Source organism: Antennarius striatus, chromosome 3, assembly GCF_040054535.1.
Source record: "Antennarius striatus isolate MH-2024 chromosome 3, ASM4005453v1, whole genome shotgun sequence".
Taxonomy (NCBI): Eukaryota; Metazoa; Chordata; class Actinopteri; order Lophiiformes; family Antennariidae; genus Antennarius; species Antennarius striatus.
This window is the reverse complement of record NC_090778.1, coordinates 18,957,392-18,983,658: the sequence shown is the minus strand read 5'-3', so window position 1 is coordinate 18,983,658 and position 26,267 is coordinate 18,957,392. Positions and strand designations below refer to the sequence as shown.

Genomic DNA, 26,267 nt, shown 5'->3' with positions numbered 1-26,267 from the left:
TTTATTGCTCTGTTGCCCCGCCCTGCTATCTAGGCAGGATGAATTGAGTTTAAATAAAATGACATATGATCAATCATGCAGTCTTCTCTCTGACAGGTTGTGTCAAGCGGCATTGTCGCAATACCCAAAGAAAGTTTTTGTTTTCTCTGTAAAGTTGATTTTTGTTTTGTTTTTCCACATCACTGACACTTCACTAGTTCTCACTAGGGTTTTGGTTTGGATTCTTCTTTTACTTCTATGGTACGCATCAAATCCATAACTAGGAACATGAGTGGGTGAGGGATTCAAACAACACTCACCTCCCCCCAAAAATAATCGTAGAGGTGCCCTTATGTGAGGCATTTATTGTTTCAGGAGAAAGGAAATGGAATATTTTTGGTTAGAATGAGCACCGAGGCCTACATTGGTGTGTTTTTTTAGGGAATATTTCACATTTACATTATTTTAGGATCTTTTAGCTTGCTGGTTAATTGATTTTTCTGTCATCACAAATAAATTGGTAAATATAATATTTCTATGTACTCAAAAAAATTAGAGCAACATTTTTAATCAAAGTATAGCAACCTATCAGTCAAATTTAACAGAAGTAGCAAAGGGGGTTGTTAGTCAGTTTCAACTGCTTTGTTGTCAATGAAATCAACAGCAGGTGCATCAGAGGTGCAACAATGAGACGACCCCCAAAACAGGTGAGGCCACTGATACTAGTTTTTCATTTGTCTTGGATCAACATCTCTGGTGCAGTACCTGGAGGCTACAGAGGTTGCACAAATAGTGCAACTCCTCCAGGATGGCACATCAATACGTGCCCTTGCAAGAACGTTTGCTGTTACTCCCAACACAGTCTCAAGAGCATGGAGGAGATTCTGGGAGGCAGGTATTTACACCAGGAGAGCTGGGCGGGGCCGCAGAAGGTCTTAAACCCTCAGCAGGATCGGTATTTGCTCCTTTGTGCAAGGAGGGACAGGATGAGCACTGCCAGAGCCCTACAAAATGACCTCCAGCAGCACTGGTGTGAATGTTTCTGACCAACCAATCACACACAGGCTCCATGAGGGTGGCCTGAGGGCCCAACGTCCTGTAGTGGGCCCTGTGCTCACTGCCCAGCACCGTAGAGCTCAATTGGCATTTGCCATAGACCACCAGGATTGGCAACTATGCCACTGGTGCCCTGTGCTCTTCACCGATGAGAGCAGGTTCAACCTGAGCACATGTGACAGATGTGAAAGGGTCTGGAGATGCCAATGAGAACATTATGCTGCATGCAACATCATTCAGCATGACAGGTTTGGTGGTGGGTCAGTGATGGTCTGGGTAGGCATATTCCTGGAAGGATGCACAAACCTCTACAGGTTAGATATTGACACCCCGACTGCTATTAGGTATCGTGATGAAATCCTTGGAACCATTGTCAGAACCTAGGCTGGTGCAGTTGGACCTGGGTTCCTCCTGTTCCACGGCAATACCTGACCTCATGTGTATCCAAAGCTGTTGAAGTCAATCCACTGGACGTTAAGAAAGTTCTTGAAGACATTTCATCTCTCATCCAAGAGACTTCTTCAGTTCTGAAGGTGGCTAGTCATGTCCCAGCTTATTAACCCTGTGGGGTGTGGTCAGTGCTATTCACATTCCAACGATCGTCGTTGAAACCCGTCTGGCTCCTCAACGATTGTTGGTGGGGGTGTCAAAGGGGGTCGCTGAAATGTGAGTTTCACCTTTGTATGCTAATGAGGGTCATTAGTCTGAGACACATCACCTGGGTCAATCTGCTGAGACAATATTTTTGGGAGTTTTGAAAGGACATGATTGTAAATGGGAGAAAGGTGATGTCGCAGACCACCCCCCTGTTCAGAGATGGCTTCTCCACTTTGACCTGGATGGCCTCTTTCACTTCTCTCTCAAATCATTTATCTTTCCTGTCCAAGATCTGAACATCGGTGTCCTGAAATGAGTGTCGCTCTTCTTTGAGGTGAAGGAAGACTGCTGAGTCCTTCTTAACGTCCAGTGGATTGACTTAAACTGCTTTGGATAACCATGACCTGGATAACTGAGAACCTACACAGACATCTGACCTCATGTGGCAGGCAGTCTGCAGGCAGTTCCTGAAGGATGAAGGAATTGATACCATTGACTGGTTTACCTGACCTAAACCCAATAGAACACCTGCGGGACATTATGTTTAGGTCTATCCGGCGCTGCTAGGTTGCTCCTCAGACTATCCTGGAGCTCAGTGATGCCCTGGTCCAGAACTGGGAGGAGATCCCCCAGGACACCATCCGTCATCTCATTAGGAGCATGCCCCGACGTTGTCAGGCATGCATACAAGCACGTGGGGGCCACACAAACTACTGAGAATCATTTTGAGTTGCTACAATGAAATTTTGGCACAAGGGACCTGTCTGCTTCATCATTTTTCACTTTCATTTTTGGGGTGTTTTTGATTTCCCCCCTCTGTTGTGATCATTCTCATTTCTATCAAATTATGTGGCATCATTTTGTTACAAATACATAACCAACTTATTATCAGGAAAGATATTCAATATCATTTTCCCCATTTAGATCAGATGTGTTTTCAAAGTATCGCCAATTTCTTTGAGCAGGTATATCTATTTTCTTGTAGACGAACAATCACAACAGCAACAAGAACAACAATCTTACACTTCATGCAAAAAAGAACTGGACAAAAATCATCTTAATATTGAGTTAATTGTTATGGCAAGCAGACTGTCCATCCATCCATCCATTTTCTGCCGCTTCATCCGCCGCAGCGGGTCACGTGGAGCTGGAGCCTATTCCAGCTGGCATAGGGCGTGAGGTGGGGGACACTCCGAGCACGACACCAGTGCACCGCGAAGCCACACACAAAGACAGACAACCATGCACACACAAACTAACTCCTACGGGCAATTTAGGACTGGCCAATCAACCTGAACCACATACTTTTGGAGGTGTGAGGAAGCCAGAGAACCCGGAGAGAACCCACGCAGACACAGGGAGAACATGCAAACTCCACAAAGAGTGGGACTCGAACCCAGAGCCTCCATGTTGTGGGGCAACAGCGCTACCCACTGCGCCACCGTGCCGCCCCACAAGCAGACTGTATAAGCCAAAATATTTAATAGAATGACATATTACCAGTAATGGGCTCCACAGATGCTTCAACTGTCCTTTTAATTGATCAGGAATCCTATTAATCTAAATGAATGCGTACGTGTGTGTGTGTGTGTGTGTGTGTGTGTGTGTGTGTGTGTGTGTGTGTGTGTGTGTGTGTGTGTGTGTGTGTGTGTGTGTGTGTGTGTGTGTGTGTGTGTGTGAATCTTATATATTTCTGACTACACTTGACTAGACTACACAATGCAAGCAATTATACCCAACAATATAGTATGTGCTCTCTCTGACACACACACTACGAAGAGCAAGACACAGTTTAAGACAAGTCTGTTCAGTGATGATAGATGTTGTACAGGCAGGGAGGCCCTTCCTCAGACAGGGTCATCAGTCTTTTCACTGTCACAAGCCGATAGCCCGGCACACTTGCCCCATTTCTCTTTTTTTTACAAGTTACGAGATCTCACGCACACACACACACACACACACACACACACACACACACACACACACACACACACACACACACACACACACACACACACACACACACACACACACACACACACACACATTTTGCTGATCAGGAAAATGTGCAGGCAGAGAGTAAGACTCTATGACAGGAGTTAGAAGATTACACAAATGTACAAAGTCCAGGTTTGAATTTATATGGATGTAGTATTATGCCAGCTAGTGGCTGAAACTGGTAATGTGTTATCAACAGTTAATTCTGTCCAAAAAATGCATTTTAGTCACAATCCTCCTTTCTCCTACTATCATGCCTTTCATTTTTCAGCATCTCTTTCTCTCTTTCTAACATTCTCTACTTTTTCTCTATTTCTCCTACTCTTCTATCCATGCATAAGTCACCCCAGAAGCAATTTCTCAACAGCAGAGTTAGAAGTGATCAATTTCACCAACCTGAAAAAAGCCAATTACTGTATATGCCTTTTTATGACTTTCATTATTTTATCACTTGCACGGTGTTTTATTACCGGGGCTCTGGCTCTCAGTATTGGCACATGCTTAAAAGAACCACTGTCCACAAACAACACACACACACAAAGCTAGCAACCAAGAGCCATGCTTTCCCATATGATGGTCTGGGTTTATATAATGTCAGGACAATGTGTACATTGACAAATAATGACTGCTAGTCAGATACATTTTTTCCCATCAAAGGGTATTATCTTTAGCAGCAGTGAGAATGAGTGGGCTATGCCCTTGTCAATCAATAGTATAAAGACTGTACTGTCTTGCGAAACAGTAAAAGCTTGAATACTGAGACATGGTAAGAAAGGCAATGAGTCCCCTACAACAACTTTTCCCTCATTCATTTTTTACTAATAACAACTAATATTTTTATGGGGTATATATCCCATACATGTGTGTACAGCTCTGTACACGTAAGCAATAAATAAAATGTGTCATGGATAGACTTGTATGCATGAACCAGAAAATTATACAAGTACACCACAGCTATTGGAAAATGATCACCCTCATTCGTCACTCCTTTTCTCTATCTGACAGACACACTTTGCTCATCTGCATTCAGCACCTGGGGCTACGGATGTTTAATGCTGCCATTAAACTCATCTCCAACATAAAGTGCATCTGTGACTAAAGAGCGAGCACAAGCCAAGCTCCAGGCAGTGAATCTAATGGTGAATTCAGGTCTTCAGACACAGAAACAGAGACAATAAAAAACAAATGTGATATGTTAGGGGTAACTTTCTGATTAAAGTAATTGTCCTTTCTGATTCCCTTTCCTTCCTTTGATCTAAACCTGTGCTTGGTTTGCTACAAAGCTGTGCTCCGTGCCTCTTTAACCTTACCTCTCTTTGTGCCTCTATCTTATGGATCATGATGTGCTACCTACTAAGGGTGCCCTCTCATCTTGTGCTTTGGTATCAGTTACTATCATAATACAATATAAAAATAAAAGATGTTTGGGAGTTATCAGCGCACAGTAATTCTAACAATTTCTTGTTGCTTTGAGAACTCTATTTCATCTTGGTCCCATGTGTCACGGTACATTTTTCTGTCTCTGTAAGCCACGCTACGTTGTCAAAATTCCATCCTGTGCCAGTCTTAAAGCTACATTGCACTGAATTAGAAAATTCACACTTACTTGGACGAATACTCAGTGATTGTTTCTACATGATTTATTTCTAATATGATTTAATTTACTCATTTATTATTTAAAAGTAACAAGGCATGTTTATGATCCTTAATGTCAATTGTCGAAACAAGAACCAATGCCAAATATGTCAATACAACTGAAAAGTTATCACTGTGTAATTGAAGTGGATGTTTATTTTTGTTTTTGTTGTTGTTAGGTTTGTCTATTCTTTTTTTAAATCAACAACGCCATGCTAAAAATGTAAATGGCCCATCCTATGGGAAACATTTTGCTGTGCACATTAATGTGCATCTTACTGAAGGACATGATAATTTCAGGCTGGTTATTTTAATGACATGATTATAAAGGACCAGAATTTCAATCACCTTATAATATGATGTGGTCTAATTTATTCGGGAAACCTCTGCCTCATTATATTTCACCTGACCCCGCAGCTACAAGAACCTAAGAGCACAAACTCTAAGAGGAAACTTGCAAATGAAATGTTACAGAAACGGAATGATAATTTATATACTGTGATACAAGTATGATAATGTATCCTCTCTTAGGTTGGCAATATGAATCACAATTGTGACAAGCCTATAATGCTAATCTGTACGTGTAACACAGAGCTCACACTAGTAGATGATGCAGTGTGAATATAGATTTCCTATACTGAACAACATGGGGGTAGATCTGTATACTTAAGCTGCAACATCCCAGTCAAGAGCAGCAAATGAGCACAGCGTGCAGGTAGTTTTATGAGGATGTATTCTAACAACATCAGCAGCATCAAAATAAATTAAAATGTTGTGTCTGTTTCTCTCATCTCATTTCCTCTTTTCACTATCAGGTTGCCTTTTCCCCTCAGAGAGCCATATGTATTGTTTGGGAGGAGCCATATTTCTTATTTGTTGTTCTATTGTTATTAAGAATGTGCAAAATAATGACCCTGGTCAGCAACTGCTCCCACAGCAAGCATTTCCTCATTTGTTTATGGATCTTTTAGTCTTGATGTTTTTGGTTTTGGTGTACCTAATATTAATTCCTTCTTGCAATCACCTACCTATATTCTGATTTTGATTAAAACTAAATGGAAATGTGCCTAGGGGCCATTAATAAGCCTTATTAATGCAGTATCTTTAAGATAATATGTTTGTTATGGAGCAGTTTCCAAGACAATACTGAAAAAATCTGTTATTTATACATGATAATGAAATAGAAGTAAATGTTCTCAAAAGTTCAACTATACATTTAAGGTTGCTTTATTTACTCTTGGGCCATGAGGTAAACCTATATTAATTTTTTTTTTAAATTTCTCTTATTTTAAAAACAAGACATTTAATCAATAATGCTACACTATTTTGAGTTGCACAATCTGTATGGAGGATACATAACTTAGGGATACATTCCTCCATATTTTTCAGTAACATTTAAAGAGCAGAGAGTGTGTTTCAATTTTTCCATTTTCATTTCATTTCATTTCATTCTTCTCTGATTATTTCCCATAGTCATTGACCAAGAATTTCCTTCTAACCACATTGGCCTTGATTTGTGCCTGCAAATCTCCTCTGATGTTCAAATCTGTGCTTGATCAGGTCAAAACTTCATTAACAAAGAGTGCAACTCAAATCATGATTTTGTTGACTTGGTGCATTAGCTTATTGAAAAACTATCTCTGGGATGCAGCTTTTGTAAAATCTTTCAATATTTACTCACGTTAATGTTTTGGTTTTTGTTTTTTCAGATTCCACTAATTCACCAACACCACGGATACAGGAAACATCCTATCCCATAATTCACCTCGCGTTTCACAGTGGAGGAAGTGTTGTGTCGAGTTTTGTTACAGGGTAAATTTTTCACCTGATCAATGAAGATAGCTCTCTGGTTAGTCAGTACACTGCTCAAAATGTGACTCATCACTCCAGAGTCACGTAGTGACACAGCATGCACATGAACTTTGGGCGCAGTATGGTCAAACCTATGATCACAGAAATGTCTGACAGGGTATTGCCTAGGTCAAGAGGTTTTAATTAAGGAAAGCAAATAAAAGCAAAAAACAGCAGAATCAAAAAGCTAAATTAATAAACAATAAATTAAGAATATTTGAACAAAATATGAATAAATGGAATTACTTCTTCTACCCAGGAGTGTACGTCCATATCTTAATTGACGGTTTTGACTAAAAAGCCCATGTTTGCTGATGACAGCAGTATTTTCACACTTTAGTTTCATTGATGCTGACACTAGCTGCTTAAATACTGTAGATTACAGACAGCCACTAAGCCCAAACAGAAATAATGGCAGTTATATCAGTAACAAATTCTTAAGGGAAAAAGATTAAAAGTAGAGGTTTGACAAAAGAGAAAACAGAGTTGTTTTTAATGTGTTTTTCTTCTTGTTTCTCTACATACACTGCAAAACATTTAGGTTCAGGAAAATGCAAAACTCTTGTTGTGTCTTGCAATAACAAAAGAGTTGTAGTCACTGGACCCGTTTCACAAAGGCAGGGTTAACAAACCCTGAGGTAAATCTGTGATTCTGGGTTGACTTACCCTGAACTTGGAAAACCAGGGATTTCGGTTTCACAAACGCTTTTCAGGGTTAGTTTTGTTAACCCAGAGTAAATTGACCCGCAGTTTAACAGGTGCAACAACACTAAAAAAGACATCATCAATGGAGCCCCGATTCGACAATTCACCATGACGAAGGACAAGACTCGCACTGCAGCGCTTTACAGCAGTCAAGTACAGATTTTAATTTATGCATATGAAGACTTAGAGGAAATTTTCCGAAGAAAGAGAAACAGTGTTGCAGCTGCAAACAAGAGGGAGATGACGTGGGAGTGAATTGCTGTTCAAGTCAATGAGTAAGTTTAAACATAGTCCCTTGCATCACGGTAAAATTACAGAGGGAAACGGCTTGAGTAATAGTCTATTAATTTATTTTATTTAGGTGTAATCCAGCGCAGTAGAAGCCCACATGGCAGCAGCTGAGAATGAAGGACAAAAACATTGTTCGCACAGGTCAGACTTCTGCATCATTTCATTAAAGATCCTCCTCTTACTCATTTTTTTCGACATTGTACAGTAAATGTTACGTGGACGTTTGGCATTCCAGTTGTTTTATCGCCAACTTGATGCACTTGTCACGCACATAAATATGCTCTCATCTATATCAAGTTCTTTTAAATAAGGAAATCTATTTAAACTTTTTAATGTTATGTAAATAAAACAGTAAATCAGTATATGCACATAACAAAAACGTTTGGGAGGAATATTCATACGATTGCGTATACCAATACTAAGAACCGAAATCAAGAGCTGACATGAAGCTTGTTTGCAGGGTTTCCTTGATACAGTAATAGGCACAACTGCTTTAGTTCTTACATCAATATCTGTGGCATTGTACTGCTTATAACTGCTTTAAGGCAATCCAGGTTTTATTTCCTGTCTGTTTTAGTCACATTATGCACACAGGAGTTACTAACTGATAAAAAGAAAAATATATTACCAAGAAATTGAAGTAAACAAAGGTGGTCTAATATTTTATGTTACTGATTGTTCTCTTCCCATTGCTTCACATCCTGGTGGAATACAGAGTCACATCTGACTCTCATTTGACGGCGTTGAAAGGGAGTGGAGTCAGAAGAAACCCTGGGTTTGTGGAATAAAACCTGCTCCCAACCAGGTAACAAACCCCGAAGTTCAGTTTACCTCGCTTCATGAAACTGGTCAGGGTTAGTGCTTTAACTCCGGGTTTAGTTACCTCCCTTTATGCAACTGAAAGCCCTTGATTTCCCTGATTTCAGGGTTAAGTTACCCAGGTTTTCCACTAAACCTGCTTTGTGAAACGGGCCCACTATCTATTCAACTACTTATTATTTGTGGAACAGACCGATTGAAAAAGTGATGAAAAGGGAAGGAATTACTTATTTGTCAGTCAAAGCATGAGGGGGAAAAAAGAAAAAAGAAATCCTTTGTCATTATAAAGTATAAATACAATACAACAAAATTTTGTTTGCGCAGGCTACTGCATACACACATGCACCGCCACTTAAAAGGGGAAAGTCAATGGAAGAGGAGAGGGGTGAGAAAAGAAAGCTCTCCACCATGCTTCCTGTAGGATGCATGGTGGACAGCATGAATCAGCAAAACAAAGCCCCTTGCAATGTCTATTTGCACAGACATAATACCAATCATTCATTTTCCTGACCGCTTCATCCACTTATGCAGGTCACGGAGAGTTGGAGTCTATCCTAGCTGGCTTAGGGCGTGAGGCGGGGTAAACTCCAGGCCCGACGCCAGTGCACCGCAGAGCTACACAGAAACATGCAAACACGCACACACAGGGCCCGTTTCACAAAGGCAGGGTTAACATACCCTGAGATAAGCCTGTAGTTCTGGGTTGCTTTACCCTGAACTTGGAAAAACCAGGGATTTCGGTTTCACAAACGCATTTCAGGGTTAGTTTTTCTAAACCAGAGTAAGTTGACCAGCAGTTTAAAAGACGCGACAACTCGAAAAAAAGCCATCATCAATGGAGCCCCGATTCGGCAATTCACCATGACGATGGACGAGACACGCTCCACGTTACTTTACGCAGTTGAAGTACAGATTGTAATCTACATGCATGAAGACTTTGAGGACATATTGCAAAAAGAGTAACAGCGTTGCAGCTGTAAAGAAGAGAGAGTCGATGCACACGTCTAAACGTAGTCCGTTGGACTCACGGTAAAATTACGGCGGTAAACGGCTTGAATAATAGTTTATGAAATTATTTTATTAGATGCAATCCAGCGGGGGAGAAGTGCACGTCAGCAGCTGAGAACAAAGTTTAAAAACATCGTTCACACAGGTCTGACTTCTGCATCATCTCGTTAGGGATCCTCGTCTTCCTCATTATAACATAATGACATTGTACAGTAAATAATAAGTGGATATTTGGCTTTTCAGTTGTTTTATCACCAACAGAACGCTCTTGTCACACACATAAATGTGCTCTCATCTTTAGGCATTCCATGTTTAATTCTCTGTGTGTTTTAGTCAAAAAATACATAATTGATAAAAAGAAAAAGAAATTAACAGGAAACAAGAAAAGAAAGGTGGTCAAATATTTTCTGTTACCGATTGTTCCTATTGCTTAACATTCTGGTGCAATACAGAGTGACATTTAGCCTCCACTGAAGGATCAACACTTTCTCATCATTTTTTAACAGAGCAAGCTGGACAGTCCAACACATCCAATGTACAAATAGACGCTCAGTGAACACCAGCAGTTCATTCTGTGGAATTCATATGCAAGTGTATGTTTTGATGTCCTCCTCATGTATTTCCAGCTATTTGTGAAAAAAGTTTATCGAATTCACTTTCTATGAAATACAGACAACAGATAAAAAATGGTTTCTTTGGACCTCCAGATTAGGAGGACAGATTTGAACATACAAATAGTGGAGCACAAGTTAGAGGTGGGTGTTGTTTGCAAGTGAATCATGTTGAATATTAGAATGTTCACCACTGAAACAATCTAAGAAATAATTTTGTATTTGTAAGAAATAAAGATGACCAAATGAAATGTATATTGTATGTTTTTATTGCCCGCTTTGGTGATGGTGAGTTATACAGACTCTGAAGTGATTCTGGTAGACGGAGTCACTGCTCTACCACCCTGGATAGCTGCCAGGTGGACGGGGTCATTATCGGGGTGTTCAGTTTGTGGGGTAGGGTGTTGTTCTCCTCTGATAGTGTCAATACTACTATGAAGAACAGAATTGCATCACAGGTCCTCTCAGGAATCATCCTGAGGTGTCATAGACACCGGAAACGGCCTTTCAGCAGGTCTTTGGTCTTCTCCACCCGGGCTCTCGTCCTGCAGTGAACCCATTTGAAGTTCTGTTGGAGGCCTGGGTTAGTAAGGGGTCAGCAGCCTCGGTTGGCATGGGTAACCCCTGTCCCCCAGAAAAAAACCATCAAACTCTCCTGTGATGGAAAGTAGATTCATTAGAGTGGATTAAACGATGTAGACAAGTGAATTATTGTGCTAATCTTTAGTTACTGCATTTGTCTGTTGCTCAGGTGAGACTAATCATACACCCGTGAGTCTGGAACCGATCAGGACCGCTCCGTCTCCACATCAGTACTGAGGGGAGTTCCTCCCCATCGATGCCACGTATGCTTGCTCTGGAGGGTTCTGTTGGGTGTCTGTCTGTTAAAGCTCTTTGAAATGTCTGCTGATGTGATTAGCCGCTATACAAATAAAGGTGGCAAATGCAGTTTGCAGCATCATATATGATCTGTACAGATGTTAGTTTATCTATGTTGCAGTCTTTAACATGTTGAACAGTAGTCAATCTACTTGTACCTGCATATATTTGCTGTGAATTGACATCCTCTTCACATCATCACCTTCATTATGTGAGGGAGCCTTGATGGGAATATGGGTACCATCTATGGCAGCGAATTACATTGGGACATCCGAAAAGAAATTAATGTTACTAACCCAAGTCTGAGATTGCAGCACAATATCATGAAGAGAACATACTTTCAAATGGATTTATCAGATTTCTACATCATTCACCTGTAGTCCTGTGGAACTCCTCCTTGATGATTCTGACAGTTTTCTCTCCAGGGAAATAGAAAAACTGGGGTAAGAGTTTAAAGGCAAGGTGCACTGACCATCTCTCACATTGTATAAGAAAATTACCGTTTCCAAATAAAAAAAGAAAAACTGAACGGAGCGCTACACCCAGCGCTGCTGCAGATGTCAGGATGGATCAGGTCGTGTGTGTGTGTGTGTGTGTGTGTGTGTTCGATCGGGAAGTGAAGTGAACCGGTATCGATCATAAAAGAAATGTCTGTATATGACGACATATGAACGCGATACAAAAATATTTAATTCTCTGTGAATTAATGGAGAAACTCCATCAAGGGGTTCCATGTCAAACGAACATACCATGTTCGCCTCTGAAATACCTCTAAAATACGGAGTTATTTATAAAACTTTACGTAGGTAAAACTCACAAAACCAGGAAATGAAGCCGCGCTAGTGGCTGTAAAAGGGGGCGGAGTCAAAAGAAACCCTGGGTTTGTGGAATAAAACCTTATACAGACCAGGTTATGTTCAGAGAGTCTGTTACTGCGGTAACAAACCCAGAGGTTCAGTTTACCTCGCTACGTGAAACAGGTCAGGGTTACAGCTCTAACTCTGGGTTAAGTTACCTCCCTTTGTGAAACCGAAAACCCTGGTTTTCCCTGATTTCAGGGTTAACTTACCCAGGTTTTCCACTAAACCTGCTTCGTGACATGGCCCCTCCTCCCGACCAGGCTAGCTTCAGAGTCTGTTACTGTGGTAACAAACCTAGAGGTTCAGTTTACCTCGCCTCATGACACAGGCTAGGTTTACTCCTCTGACTCTGGATTAAGTTACCTCCCTTTGTGAAATCGGAAACGCTGGTTTTCCCTGATTTCAGGGTTAACTTACCCAGGTTTTCCACTAAACTGGCTTTGTGAAACTGGCCCACACTCACTCCTACGGGCAATTTGGAACAACCAACTAACATAAGTGCATGTTTTGGAGGTGGGAGGAAGCCGGAGAGAACCCACGCAGACAAGAGGAGGACATGCAAACTTGAATGCAGACTTGAATCCGGACCGCCTTGCTGTGCATCGACATCACTACCCACTGCGCCATCGTGCAGGTAAAGCAGAGGGAAGATGTGTGTGCAGTTACGTCTAATTCGAATGTTTATATATAGTATGTGTGTTCTGTTGGAAGTTCTTGGTCAAAATGACACTGTCAAAAGGTAAGAACTCAGGTCTCAGCCAATACAAACATCAATTAAAATCCACATGTTTAATGTTCAATAAATAGTGATGAAAAACGAGAAGCTAAAAAGCAGCAAAATTCTTAAGCATGGGTATAAATACACAATCTAGGATGTTTTTAATTTGTGTGGTCTGAAAATTAAATGTCAGAGCATGTAGCCATAGCTTATCCGCTGAGACTTCTGAAATCTATGACACACAGCTAGCAAAGGCAATCTTTTGCAGATCTCTTTTGAAATTCATTGCAAACACATTGCACACAACTAAATACAAGCTACAAGTGTTTGTTGCTGATTCCTGTATTAACACATTCGGCATGAGCATATGACAGAAAACAGATGAAGCAGAATCTACCCCATGTATGCTGTGTGTCTGAAAATTGTGCTGCACTGCAGCTTCTCTGTCCCCAGCTGGATTCTTATGTTTGTCTTTTTTTATAAATCTGCATGTGCATGTGAGTGAGTGTTTTTACTTAGATTTACAGTGGAATACATGTGGTGATGGAAGTGTTAGCTGATTATATAAATGAGGGAGAGATGAGTTTGCTTTATTAATCATATATAAAAATCTATTCCTCTGTTATTATCCTATATGTCAGCAAGAAAATTCTATAACTTCTAGCTAACTTGTGACTATGGGAGACTGCACGGCCAACTGATATCCTATCACTGTGTGCTAAATGTCAGAGACGGCAGTTTTTTCATACCAAGACTCCTTTTTCAAAGAGTTGGATGGTACAATGCAAGGGGGAGCACGTGTGACCCTCAGGAACATGTTTTTTTTGCCGTACTATAATCAAGTGTAATTACACATCCACTACAGTAGCTGGCAGTGGCACTCTCATTGTCAGGTGTGTGCAGGGAGTATTAGCTCGAGGAACTATGAAGACGCATCTGTAGTGCTGGGCTAGCGGGCTTCACTGTGACTACAGTGAGAGACGAGGAGAGGCAGCTGTGTTTACTGTGTAAAAATGCTGAAAGTGGACAGCATGAAGCCAAATAAATTAATACGGAACTTAAAATATTACACCCTAATCATGCTGATGAGCTGCTGGAGTTTTTCAAGCAAAAATGTGTTGAATATTGCCAGAAAATATCCCGCTTTGTGAATTCTACTTCAGTATACCAGCGAGCTCTGTTAGCATCATATAAGATGGCGTACCACACTGCTCAGGGAAAAGAAACCCACACCATAGCAGAGGGGCTGGAACATTGAGCAGGAGCTGAGAGTTCAGTATCACTGCCTAAACGAGCTATTGTAGCCATTAATCCTGACGTCCTTATTTGGATTTTAAAAAAAGAAAAAAAATCACCACTAAAGTTTTATTCATTTTTGTTTTATAGGTTAAGGTGTTTTATATATTGTGCTCCTCAGTTAATGTTGCTGAACTGAATTTGATTTTTTTTGTTATTTATTAGTTTTATTAAATTTTATTTTTCAGTATCAAATGGTGCAATAATTGGTCAAAAATGTTCACAGTTTAAACAAAGTTTTTTTTTTTATTTCAGAAAAATTTATGCACTTAAAGCTTCTCTGTTGTAATAAAATAATGTCAAATTATTGTTTGTTATATATTGAACTATGTTTCTTTTTTGTTTTCTTTAATGTTTATATGGATACAATTTTATGCAGACATGTACTTGATAATTTCATAGACTATAAATATTATTTAAGGTCACGGCAGAGATTGGGGGCGCGCAAATTGTTTTCTTCCTGCTGGGGGGGTGCAATAGAAAATAACTGAGAAGCACTGTTCTACATGCTTGTTGTTCAGTGCTCTCTTAACTTCTACCTAATTTAAACATGAAATGCGTGAGTATATCGTCTTTCTCACACCTCCCTTTCAGCAGTCATCTAGGCTATGTAGACACCACAAACAAACTGAACACTCACAACAACCCGAACCTTGAAAAATTCTTGACTTACATGGACAGCTGAAAATGGAGGTGAATGAGCTGCATCCTGGCCATCGTGGCCTTTGCTCACATTTTTAAAACAAATTGACATCTAATTAATTTGAATGGTATAGGCTAAAATGATTTTAAAAAATCAATAATCATGACAAATAAGAGGAACAATTCTAAAGGCATGTTAAGTTAAATCTGGGTACAGAAATGGTGTGATTTTTATATCTCATCATACAAATGCATTAGCATGTAAATGTTCTAGCCACAACAATTTTTTTTAATACATTTGTACCTCTACTTACGAAATTTCTTCCAGAACCAATTAATTTCATAAGTTGAAAATTTCGTAAGTAGAGACGTGTTTTCCATGCAAATACCATAATCCGTTCCAAGACCCCAAAATTCAGACATAAATGTTTTATAAAGCATAAAAATGCATCAAAACATGTAACAAATACATATTACAATTAGATTATTACACAATAAATGAGAGTTGTGCATAATGCAAAAAACAAAGAAAAGAATAAAAATGATGGTCATTTACCTTTTAACTGCTGTCCTCATTGTTTTTTGCCCTCTTCATGTGCTCTTGCCTCACCATGCTGAACAACAGAGTGAATTCCAGTCCTCCTTTTGAATTTCTCCAACCATCCACGCGATGCCTCAAAGTCCTTAAACTTCCTTTTGTTTTAATAGCGTGCCGATGCATTACGGCCACATTCTTTGACGAGATCAACCAAAGGCTTCCCTTGTCATGCTTTTCTATTATCTCTTGCTTTGTTTGTATGGACAAAAAAACTCTTTTCTTCGTCTTTTGTTTTCCTCTTTTCTCCGCCACTTTCTTGGGGTCCATAGCAAATACTCAAAAAGTTAGATAGATAGATAGATAGATAGATAGATAGATAGATAGATAGATAGATAGATAGATAGATAGATAGATAGATAGATAGATAGATAGATAGATAGATAGATAGATAGATAGATAGATAGATAGATAGATAGATAGATAGATAGATACTTTATTAATCCCGGAGGAAATTGCTATATTGCGTAAAACTATCAGAATACCTCATGAGTCGTGGGCCGAATGACGAGGACGCTGCATAGACACCTACCTAGCTTACTTAGAGGTCCCTTTTAGCCAATGGGATGCCAGGAAGATGCTAAGTAATAGCCAATGGCAGAGAAGCTATAAGAATGTTGCATTTAGGAACCTTTGGGAGCTGCGAGAAGCAGGCCATACTGTATTTTTACCTTTCGTAACTCAAAATTTCTTTCGTAACTAGAGGCAATATTTTCCTGTTGAGGTGTTTGTAAGTAGAAAATTTCGTATGTATAGACATTTGTAAGTAGAGGTACCACTGTATATGGGAATGAAGACTCATGAATGTCTACCATACAGTAACAGACAAGGACACCTGAATGTTTGCATGTCTTCTTTTCAGACTACTTGTGTTCAGCATAGTAATCATCTGCCATAAAAAGAGACAAGGCAAACGAAAAGAGGAAGGGATGGGGGTCAATCAACAAGCAGAGCGCTGTTGTCATAGCAACAGACAATCTATATCCGAACTCTCAAAATTTAATTTCCTTTGTGTCTTTTCCTATAGGAGAGGTGAGGGGGAAGTCAATATCTTAACACAAAGCCAATAGTGAAATGCATCTCATACAAATATTTAGTATTCACTGGCCTTAAACTCCACTAGACTTCAAGGCAGACTCGTTATAGTATTAGTGTCAAACAGCGAATATGGGCATCAATCTGCAGTAAGTACTGCAACTGGTAAAATTGCTTAACCTACCAAATTTAAATTTTAAATTTACTTGATGTAACTATAGTGTAACTTTATGGAAACAAACAACATAAAGAAAAAGGGACCCTTTCTGAAGCATTAAGAAAAAGCAAACCTGCTGTGTTAAAAGTTCATTAGACATAGAGACGCTGCCCAGTCTTTACCTAAAATAATGCAAACCCTTTGCTATTAGCTTTCAGGTATGAGGGTTTTCTTATTTTATACATAGCAAATGTTTTTTTTTACTCGTGGATGCACCTACCATGGCAGCAGTAGAAGATACAACCTTAATGATTAAAATGTGACTTATCTAATTTTTCCATTATTTTATACAGACAGACGGACAGATTGAAAGAATTATTAACATTTTAATCCTTAATGACAAACTGCTTATTCCAGCCCTTCAAGTGGTTCTAGGTGCACACAGGTGTGCTATCACTCTACCACATACGCCACATTCTTCCTCTAAACTTTCCCTACTTTCAGCCCAATGAGCATAAACATGGTATTATACAACATTCAGTAGTTGTATTTGCTGCTGTGGCATCAAAATTATAGTTATTAATGTTTACAAAGTAATAAAGACAGAAAACTAAAGGCTTGCCATCAAAATCATCCAACTGTGACAAATCACACAGGAGGTATGCATGCAATAGTGAAAGTGTGTGTGTGTGTGTGTGTGTGTGTGTGTGTGTGTGTGTGTGTGTGTGTGTGTGTGTGTGTGTGTGTGTGTGTGTGTGTGTGTGTGTGTGTGTGTGTGTGTGTGTGTGTGTGTTTGAGGCAGAAGTTCTGTGCAGCCTGTCAGACCGCCAGCAGTATCCTGCAGCTGATACTCTCTCTGGACATGCTGACTGACTGACAACTCTGTGTGTTTGTGTCTGTGTGTGTGTGTGTGTGTGTGTGTGTGCGTGCGTGCGTGCGTGCGTGCGTGCGTGTGTGTGTGTGTGTGTGCGCGTGTGTGTGTGTGTGTGAACAGAAGGGAGCTTGCTTTGCCTCCAGCAAATCAGTGTCCCCTTGAGGGGATGTGGAACCTGAGACAAAGAGTGAGAGAGACTGAAAGAGAAGCACAAGCCATCCCTGAACACATTTTATTCACTATCCTCTCTCCAATTTCAACTTCCTCATTTACAGATTTAATAAATTTTCTCAGGTTAGCTGTCTGAAAATTCGAGAAGATATCAGATGTCAATCTGTCATTGTTTAGAAATAAACCCAGCTGGCAGTTTCATGTCCGTTAGACTTAAGAATTTCAATACATTGTGTAATAAACCAGCAAAATTAAATCAAAATATCCTGAACACTGGCATGGATCCCCAAAGCCATGCAATGCTTGTGGTTATTTCTCTATGACAAGTGAGAAGAGTAAAAATATCTGTACTGGATTGGTCTGAGTTATCTTATTTTGCTCAACATAGCCATACACTCTTTAAAACATTTGTCAATGTTTATTCCACAGTTCTGCACTTCACCTGCAAATATGATCCAACTTGGTGAAGAGGTTGACTGACAAAACACTTCCCTCTCACCCTATGATGTGGTATCTTTGTCTCACTGGCAGCAATACATACTCAGTTCAATTTATGGGATGTGTCAACAGTTTTAAGAGTGGATTCATCTTGGAATGAAAGGTTCAAGACTTCTGCAGACTGGTGGGTTGTTATAAAGACAGCATCGAAAGACGCAAGAGAATCAGGTCATCCGTCAGGTACACCATGACTTGAATGTAAATTTACTACATACTTTTGCAGCCATCTTAACAATATATTTCCAGGGATAGGAAATTCCATTCATATACTGGCTCACCACTTTGATCCCCCCCAAAAAATGTATGTTCAACAATTTCTACTCATCCCCTTGAAATATTGCAGTGTACTCAGCAGTGTCAGTGGGTAGAAATCATGGGATTGTTTGCAAAACAGTGTTTTCTGGCAATACTTGGCCCATGCACCCAAAATTATAAATCCAGGCTATGTTGATTATTCACGTTCTCTACATGTTCAGAGGTACACCTTCCTTGAAAACATTTCTCCTTGGTTCTTCTTTTGTTTTGCACTTAAACTATAAAACTTACACGGCATGCATCCCTCTGTGATTTTACTGTGGATATACTTCAATTAATTTAGTTAAAATTGAAACTTTGATTAATCCTTTGGAAATGGTGCATCTTTCATATTTGCTGGATGATGAAATATTTATGTCTCTCGCTTTTGTATAAAACATCATCTTGTTGAAAACTTAATTTTACTAATAGTTTGTTTTGTAGCCTGCAATATCTATCATATTATGTTTAGGACTTATTACCAGGCGAAATAGCCAAATAACCATTTACTACTGTGGTCCAAAGAAAGATTGTGTGTGTGTGTGTGTGTGTGTGTGTGTGTGTGTGTGTGTGTGTGTGTGTGTGTGTGTGTGTGTGTGTGTGTGTGTGTGTGTGTGTGTGTGTGTGTGTGTGTGTGTGTGTGTGTGTGTGTGTGTGTGTGTGTGTGTGTGTGTGTGTGTGTGTGTGTACGTGTATGTCTTTGTGAGTGCGCCCGGATGCACGAAATTGTAGCTGTGCGCATGTGAATGGTCCTTCCAGTGCGTAGAGAAGTAGAGAAGCCAGTTTAAATGAAACAACCAATTCACTGTCTGACACAAACCTTGGGGTTGAAAAGGATGACTTCCTGCTTGCATGATTCACTAAGACAGTCTAGACAGAAAAAATGTCTCTCTATTCAGAAAAATATGTGAATAGTGTGACAAAATCCAATCATCAGGGTGTAGTGTACTGTAGGTGTAATAGGGCATCGTAAAAACCCTTGAACCTGTACTTCAAAACCAACCACGTAGTTTGACCTGCGCTGTCTTTGTTGAAAAAATATCATAACCAGTAGTTTCAGGGGAATACCTGAATTAAAAACAAATGAAACTCCATAGGTTTGAGCAAAAATAAAATAAATTCAAAGAGAAAAAGGTACTGGAAGTAAAAATCCGTTCTTGGTCTGTCAGACACAACAGATGACACTTGGGGTTAATTGTGTAGCCCTGATTGTCTGAGTAGCATGATCAAGCATCTCACGTCAGGAACAACCTCAGTGTGACCTCATCAGAAGAAGAAAAACAGTCACGATTGGTTGGACCCAAGCACGTAAGTGTCAGGCAGGGTGGAGCCTCTCGCCCTACAAAGGGGCCTGAAACTACACTACCTATCATTCCTCACTACTATAACTGAGGAAGGAGAGTGGTCTAGTGAGACACTGCTGCTACTCAGAGAACCAAGGTTATACAAATAAACTAAAGTTCTCTTTCATTGCTTTTCAAATGTGTCTCAATCCTGACTCCTGGATTGTAAATGGAGCTGTCGGAATGATTTAATCAGAAGGGGAGGGTTGTCTTGCTTGTCATATCTCGTACTATAAGGTCAGCCACCTCCTCCTCCTTAACCATGGATGGTGCCAGGGAGTGGTCAGTTGGGCCACATCCCTTCCTAAGGCGCAGGCTTTGTCTGCTACTGATCTTTTGGGGTCTGTGCTCTAGGTGGGGCCTAGGGATTTTGCATGTAAAGGATGTTGGGCCACAGCCCAACCAAAGGATTGGAGATGAGCCAGAGTGACAGTGGGTGCCCTTCTCAGAAGAGACCACTTAAGGTCTCCATCGTCCTTCTTTCTCTCCTCACATCTCTTCTGCATAGATGGGACCACCATGCCGAAGAGGCCCTGGTGTGTTATAGGGGTATCAAAGAGATCCTCCATTTTCTTCACTGACATAGAGTGGGGGACATTAAGCCAGCTCTCTCCTGCAAAATATCAGCCTCATGGGTCTGCCTGGCAATTAAATAACCACCTTCTTTAGGTGAAGGTAACCCTGACAAGATTTGTGGGGTTTCCCTGTCCTCTTCGCTTTAGGCCATTTTTTCCTGTGAAATTGAAATCTGAGCCATTGGGTGCTGAACTTATTAGCAGCATGTTTGCACACATCCAGCCTGCCCAAATCCACAGCAGTGGAAGGTAAGTGGTTTCCGGCCTCAACGTTGGTTGAGGGTTGGATTTCACAAACCCAACAGTCCTCGTGAAGAGTCATCACCTTCATCATATCATCATCGGTCATGAGTATTTCTGATGGATTGTCCAAGCCAACAGATGCCCCCTCCCGGGTATGTGTAATTCCAGGGGAAATTGTTTTTGGAACTTTCACAAGCAACCAATACAGCAATATCCATCGACTCCGAAGTCTCGCTGGTAAACTCAAAGGTAGCTTGGACATGTTTCAGGTTGAAACACAAAAATTGAAATGTAGAATATTGGGAACCTAGTAAACTGAATAGCAGGCAGGTTATATGGCACAAGTATCACAACAACAACTTGTGAACTACTCAGTGAGGCCACTAGTTAGGATATTGAGTATTGCCACTTGGTGTAGTAGTACTACTGTCGTGTCAAGCAATGCCCCTCAATTTGGGTATCGCTACTGTTAAGTTCAGTGATGCCATTCAGTTAGGCTAGCTGCTGAAATGTTGCTACCTCAAATAGAGAGCAATAGATCTTGGGTAACTCCAATGTGAACAAAGCACTCAGCTATCAATTTGGACCATGAGGAAACAGTTAGCATGAGAGAAGGAACTTCTTCTCACAGCAAGAAGGGGTCAGTGTCAGCCCCTTTTATATGTGTATGTGTGTGTGTGGGGGGGGGTACCAATACTGATGTGCTTAGATTAAGTCAATCCTGGCTGGCAGATTGCCATAGGAAATTTTGATGAAGTCACACCAAGGGCTTCCTGAATGTGGAGCATGAAACAAATGCTATGTAAGAACAAAATTGGATACAATGCAATAAATTTACTCCACCATGACTTCACAAAACCAAATAAACACCAACCACAAAGCTGGTGTATGTTTTGATGCAGCTTGATCCAAATGTATAGCTGTGCTTTCACTTCTTTGTGTGTGTTAAGCAAGAAAAATCATGATTCTTCATCTTAGAGACGAAACAATTGGCTGAAACCAGTCAGCTATATAACCCAACTTACCCATACTGCTTGCGCATACAAACAGAAACTCTAAGCAATCTCCTTCAGCCATCGGCTACTAGGAGACAAAAGGAGAATAGAAATGCAGTTCTCAAATTCATTTGAGGAGTACTTATTTATTTATCTATCCTCTGTCTCACTGTGCTGGAGCCTAGACTCATCTCGAAGGAACATAAAACATGTTATGCATTACAGGGGAGAGTCAAGCTCAGCAATTCCAAGAATAGACAGTGTCCATCTCCCTGGCTTTCTTTGTATCTCAAGTGGCAATGGAGTGTATAGCGCCAAAAAAAAAAGATTATAGCTGTAATGCAATTAGGCTATACTTTGCAGAGGATAAATGGTCCTGTGGTCAAGTGGGTACGGGGGTAAGTGTAAGTGCATCAAAATACATCCCTGAGCAATTCATACACTCCAATTACAGTAGATGCTGTGGGATTCTGTTTCAGACCAATTGTAAACCTTAGCCCATTTTTCTACGAACTTTTCTGTACGTCACAGTGGTCCTATGTCTAAACAACCACCAACCTCCAACACGCAGACACACACACACACACACACACACACACACACACACACACACACACACACACACACACACTTCACTTTGCTTTAATAGAGTTCTAGACAACTCTGTTCTTGAAGTTAACACATTTGCATTTTTCATTTAATCTATTTTTCCTTCTTAGTCCACATTTATTTTCTTCTGTGTGTATCACAATATATTAATAGGATGGAAATAGTCACCTTTGATTAGTTTCTTTGCCCAGGACAGCGTCTCCTGATGGATCCATGGGGGAGGGCAGGTGGTTGAGACAGGAGGCCAGGGACTGGCTAGAGTCTTCTCTGGACACTGTGCACACACCCAACGCAGACATAAAATCTTTATATTAATTTCATTTCTAATCTCATCTGCCATCTAAATCTATATATAACCTGACCACATACATATATTTTACTATTAAGAAATAATATATCTCTACTTACAATCTCCTCTCAAATTAAATTAAAGCTATAAATGTCAAAAGAAGGTTATTAAAATTCAAAAGTGATAGGTTTAAGTAATGAAAAAAAAGATGTGTCTACTTTTAATGGTACATTTGACAGAACAGTGTGGAATGCTGGCTAACACTTGATAATCCTGAAGCCAGGATTTCTCACTTCTTCATCTGTGTGTTTGTTAAAACAGGGCTTCTCTTATTGTCCCTGTCTGATTCCACAGGGCATGAGTCACAGTTGGAATAGGAACACAGTGCCCTGAAGATGAACTGTTGGCAATAAATTGCAGTGAAACTGCTTTCTTTTAATAAAGGCTTCAACAAGCCAACTGAGAGAGGTAAAAATAGTGTGCATGCAGGTGTGTGGCCTGGATGTGTGTCTTCATATGTGTATACTGTACAGTATATCTTCCTGTGTATGCATTCATGTAAGTGCTACAATGTTTCTTTTATTTCAGAAGGATACAAAATTTCAAGACACCCTAATATAAAATATGTTTAAAAGTGACATTCATGACACACACATACACAGGAACAATAAGTGTTGACTGAGAGTGAATAATTGTTACTTACTATCAGTGGGAAACCTACTACTAGTAGGAATGTTTGTTGTCTGTGAAGAAGCAACAAACATCCCTATACCTGCAGCGATGGATAAGAGCCAGACACATAACTAGTATCTACAGTGCTCAGCCACTCACTGTACTTGCTTTTGATGTAAATAATTCATAATAAGTCACTGACAATGGTAACAGAATTGCAATAGCCATGCCTGAAACTACTGCATATGCCTGCTCCAAAACACGTCCAAAGACATGTCTAACAATTTTAATTTTGACCCACAATCAGATCTCTGCAAAATGAACTAGCAGTGGAAATCTTTTGAGCTTTTCAGTGCACATGAACTCTGAGGGTCAAAAAACTATACCAAACTAAAACAAAAACAATAGTGATTAAGTTTTTAATCAACATGAATTTTCAGATACTGAGAGATAAGGTCAGAATGTGTGCAGCTAAGTGTTACTGACCATGGGAAACAGATCAGGTCTGGACTGTTCCACAAAGGAATACCAGAGTATGAACTTAAATCTCAAACCACATAATTTGTCAGACAAAGATTCAAAGATTGGTCCAAAGGTCCAAAGATTTTCATCTTTGCCTTGCAATTTAGCATTCAGTTCATTGAGATGCCTCAAAAGTACATGAACTTTGCACACCACTGAGCATCTCCAATCAGCTCTCCGTATACAGTTTTATTAGATCAGGAACATTTAAAGTTCTTCTTTATCTCATACAACCGGGCCAAATCCTTCCCTCAAGTAGTTGTGGGTAGTATCAGTTATAATCTATGAATGGCTGTATGGAATTTATTTGGTGATGTGAGCAACATCAGAATATGTTTTAATGGCACCCAAAAGAAAGGGTGTTGATCCTTGTTGAGAGAGACAGGTCATGCCTATCTACCTGAATGTGTGGATCTAGGTGTGCTTACACTTGAATTCCTTCCTTTAATTGGAGTTTGTGGAGGAATCTTACTCTTACATCACCAGCACAAAGTCATAGCCCCATGACATTATAAGAACAATTATTCAAACATCTCATTTCATGCTACAGTCTGCGAACCATCAGGTCTAATGACTAAGAAGGCACATTTGTGTTAGTGTGTGGATTAATAACGATCTGTCCTTCAACTCTATCTGTCTTACTCTATCTGTCTGTGTGTGTGTGTGTGTGTGTGTGTGTGTGTGTGTGTGTGTGTGTGTGTGTGTGTGTGTGTGTGTGTGTGTGTGTGTGTGTGTTTGCGTGCGTGCGTGCGTGTGTGCGTGCGTGCGTGTGTGTGTGTGTGTGTGTGTGTTTGTGAGCAAGTAGGCACTCAGCATTGAACCATTGAACAATCCTCCCTGTCAAACTACTCCAACTTTCATGCCTAAAATTCAGGTTTTTTAGAGATGAAGATCCTGTTGTACTCTTTACTCCACGGTGCTTCTGAATATTTTACTTTATTTGACTGCAACTATAATAGCCTATGAGTCCATCTGGGACTTAAATGTTGCCTGAAGACAGACAAATCTTCCCACAGACATATGTATGATATGACTCCGAGAAATGTTAGATAATAGTCTTAGTAAGATAGCAGATGAGAGTCAATTTGAGGGTAAATGCATTCTGTCACTATAGTAACAATCAAACTTCTAGTGCCTGTATTTAAGTAACCTAAACCACAAAGATGTTGATCACCTTTCACGATTGTGCTTACCGAGTATTATCTAAGCATGTATCACACTCAGCCACCAACTGTCTAGGATGATCTGTCTTGTCAGTTTAATGTGTTATATTGAGGCAAACATGTGCAATCTGAAATAATCTAAAAACACTTTTGTCGAATTGCCATAATGACCCTATGAGCAACAACTAAAGACAAACAGTGCTTGCAAATTAGATCAATCATGTCACATTACTATGTCAGCTCATGATATGAAAATGGTGAATTCCGTTTAAGATGCAAATTTATTAGGTTTCCCTAAGCACAAACATGTTGTCCACAGCCCTTTTTCCTTCTAATATTTTCCCTGTACATTCTATGAACGGAGGTTAATGTTACTATATTTGTCAATCCATGCTGCACTGTGGCAGAAAAAACAAGAACTCTCCTCTGACAGTCAGATTTCAACCATGTCAGGAGGAGCGTGACTGAAATGCCAAACAACACAAGACATAAATCGCTGTAAATGAGGCAGCCACATCAAAGTCATGGCACATGTTAAAAGAAGCAGGCAGAGTATTGGTTTCATGTTTTAACGTGATAGACATGGATTAATGAGGAAAAAGAGAGACACGGTGAAAAGAAACCGAGCATGAGTGAGAGACAGACAGAAGAGAAGTGGGTGAAGAAAGGAGGTGCAAAAATGAAGGAAAAAATGAATGTGTCACCAAGAGAATAGGACGAGACATCTACATGATTAGAAAGAAGAAAAGATAAAACAGAAGTTTGCTACAGTCTGTAGTTGAATACTTTCTAAAAAAAAAAAAAAATCCACAATTTTTCATAAAAACTGTTTTACAATGTTAAACTTTACCATGTTGATGCCGCTGATCATCAGACAGGTCCAGGTCAAGCATAAGATCATCTTCATCCAGCTCTGAAGAGCCCAGGTAGTTTATAACATCCTAAAGAGAAACAGCAAAATGCTAAATTTAAATCAGGAAATATGCACCTGAAAAAAGTAAGTAATACAGTCAATTGGCCTTCCTGAAGGCGTAAATACTGCAACAAGTTCAACAAACCATTAATTAATCAAATACATTCTATTATTCATTATATAATAACATTAAAGAGAACTATTAACAAATTGTATCAGCAAAAATTTTAATATGATTTGACGTCATCACAGGTATTTATCACTTAACATGTATTTCATAAGACACTTTGTCCCTTATCACTGCACTGAAGCCCATGAAAACACACTGTTATCAATGTTATGTGGGAAGCATTAGGGATCAGGTTGGAAGAGAA

The 26,267-nt window shown here is 39.9% G+C and overlaps 1 protein-coding gene across 2 annotated transcripts in view; it reads right to left on the bottom strand.

Annotated features, from left to right (window-relative positions):
- ccser1 (coiled-coil serine-rich protein 1) overlaps positions 1–26,267 on the bottom strand; it is a 141,539-nt gene that overhangs the window by 94,336 nt on the left and 20,936 nt on the right. For both annotated transcript variants that reach the window (XM_068309925.1, XM_068309926.1), the window contains 2 exons: positions 25,831–25,921; positions 22,503–22,608 (listed from right to left, as the gene is read on the bottom strand). In XM_068309925.1, the coding sequence (XP_068166026.1) occupies positions 22,503–22,608; positions 25,831–25,921 (197 nt within the window). The remainder of the gene's footprint in view (positions 1–22,502; positions 22,609–25,830; positions 25,922–26,267) is intronic.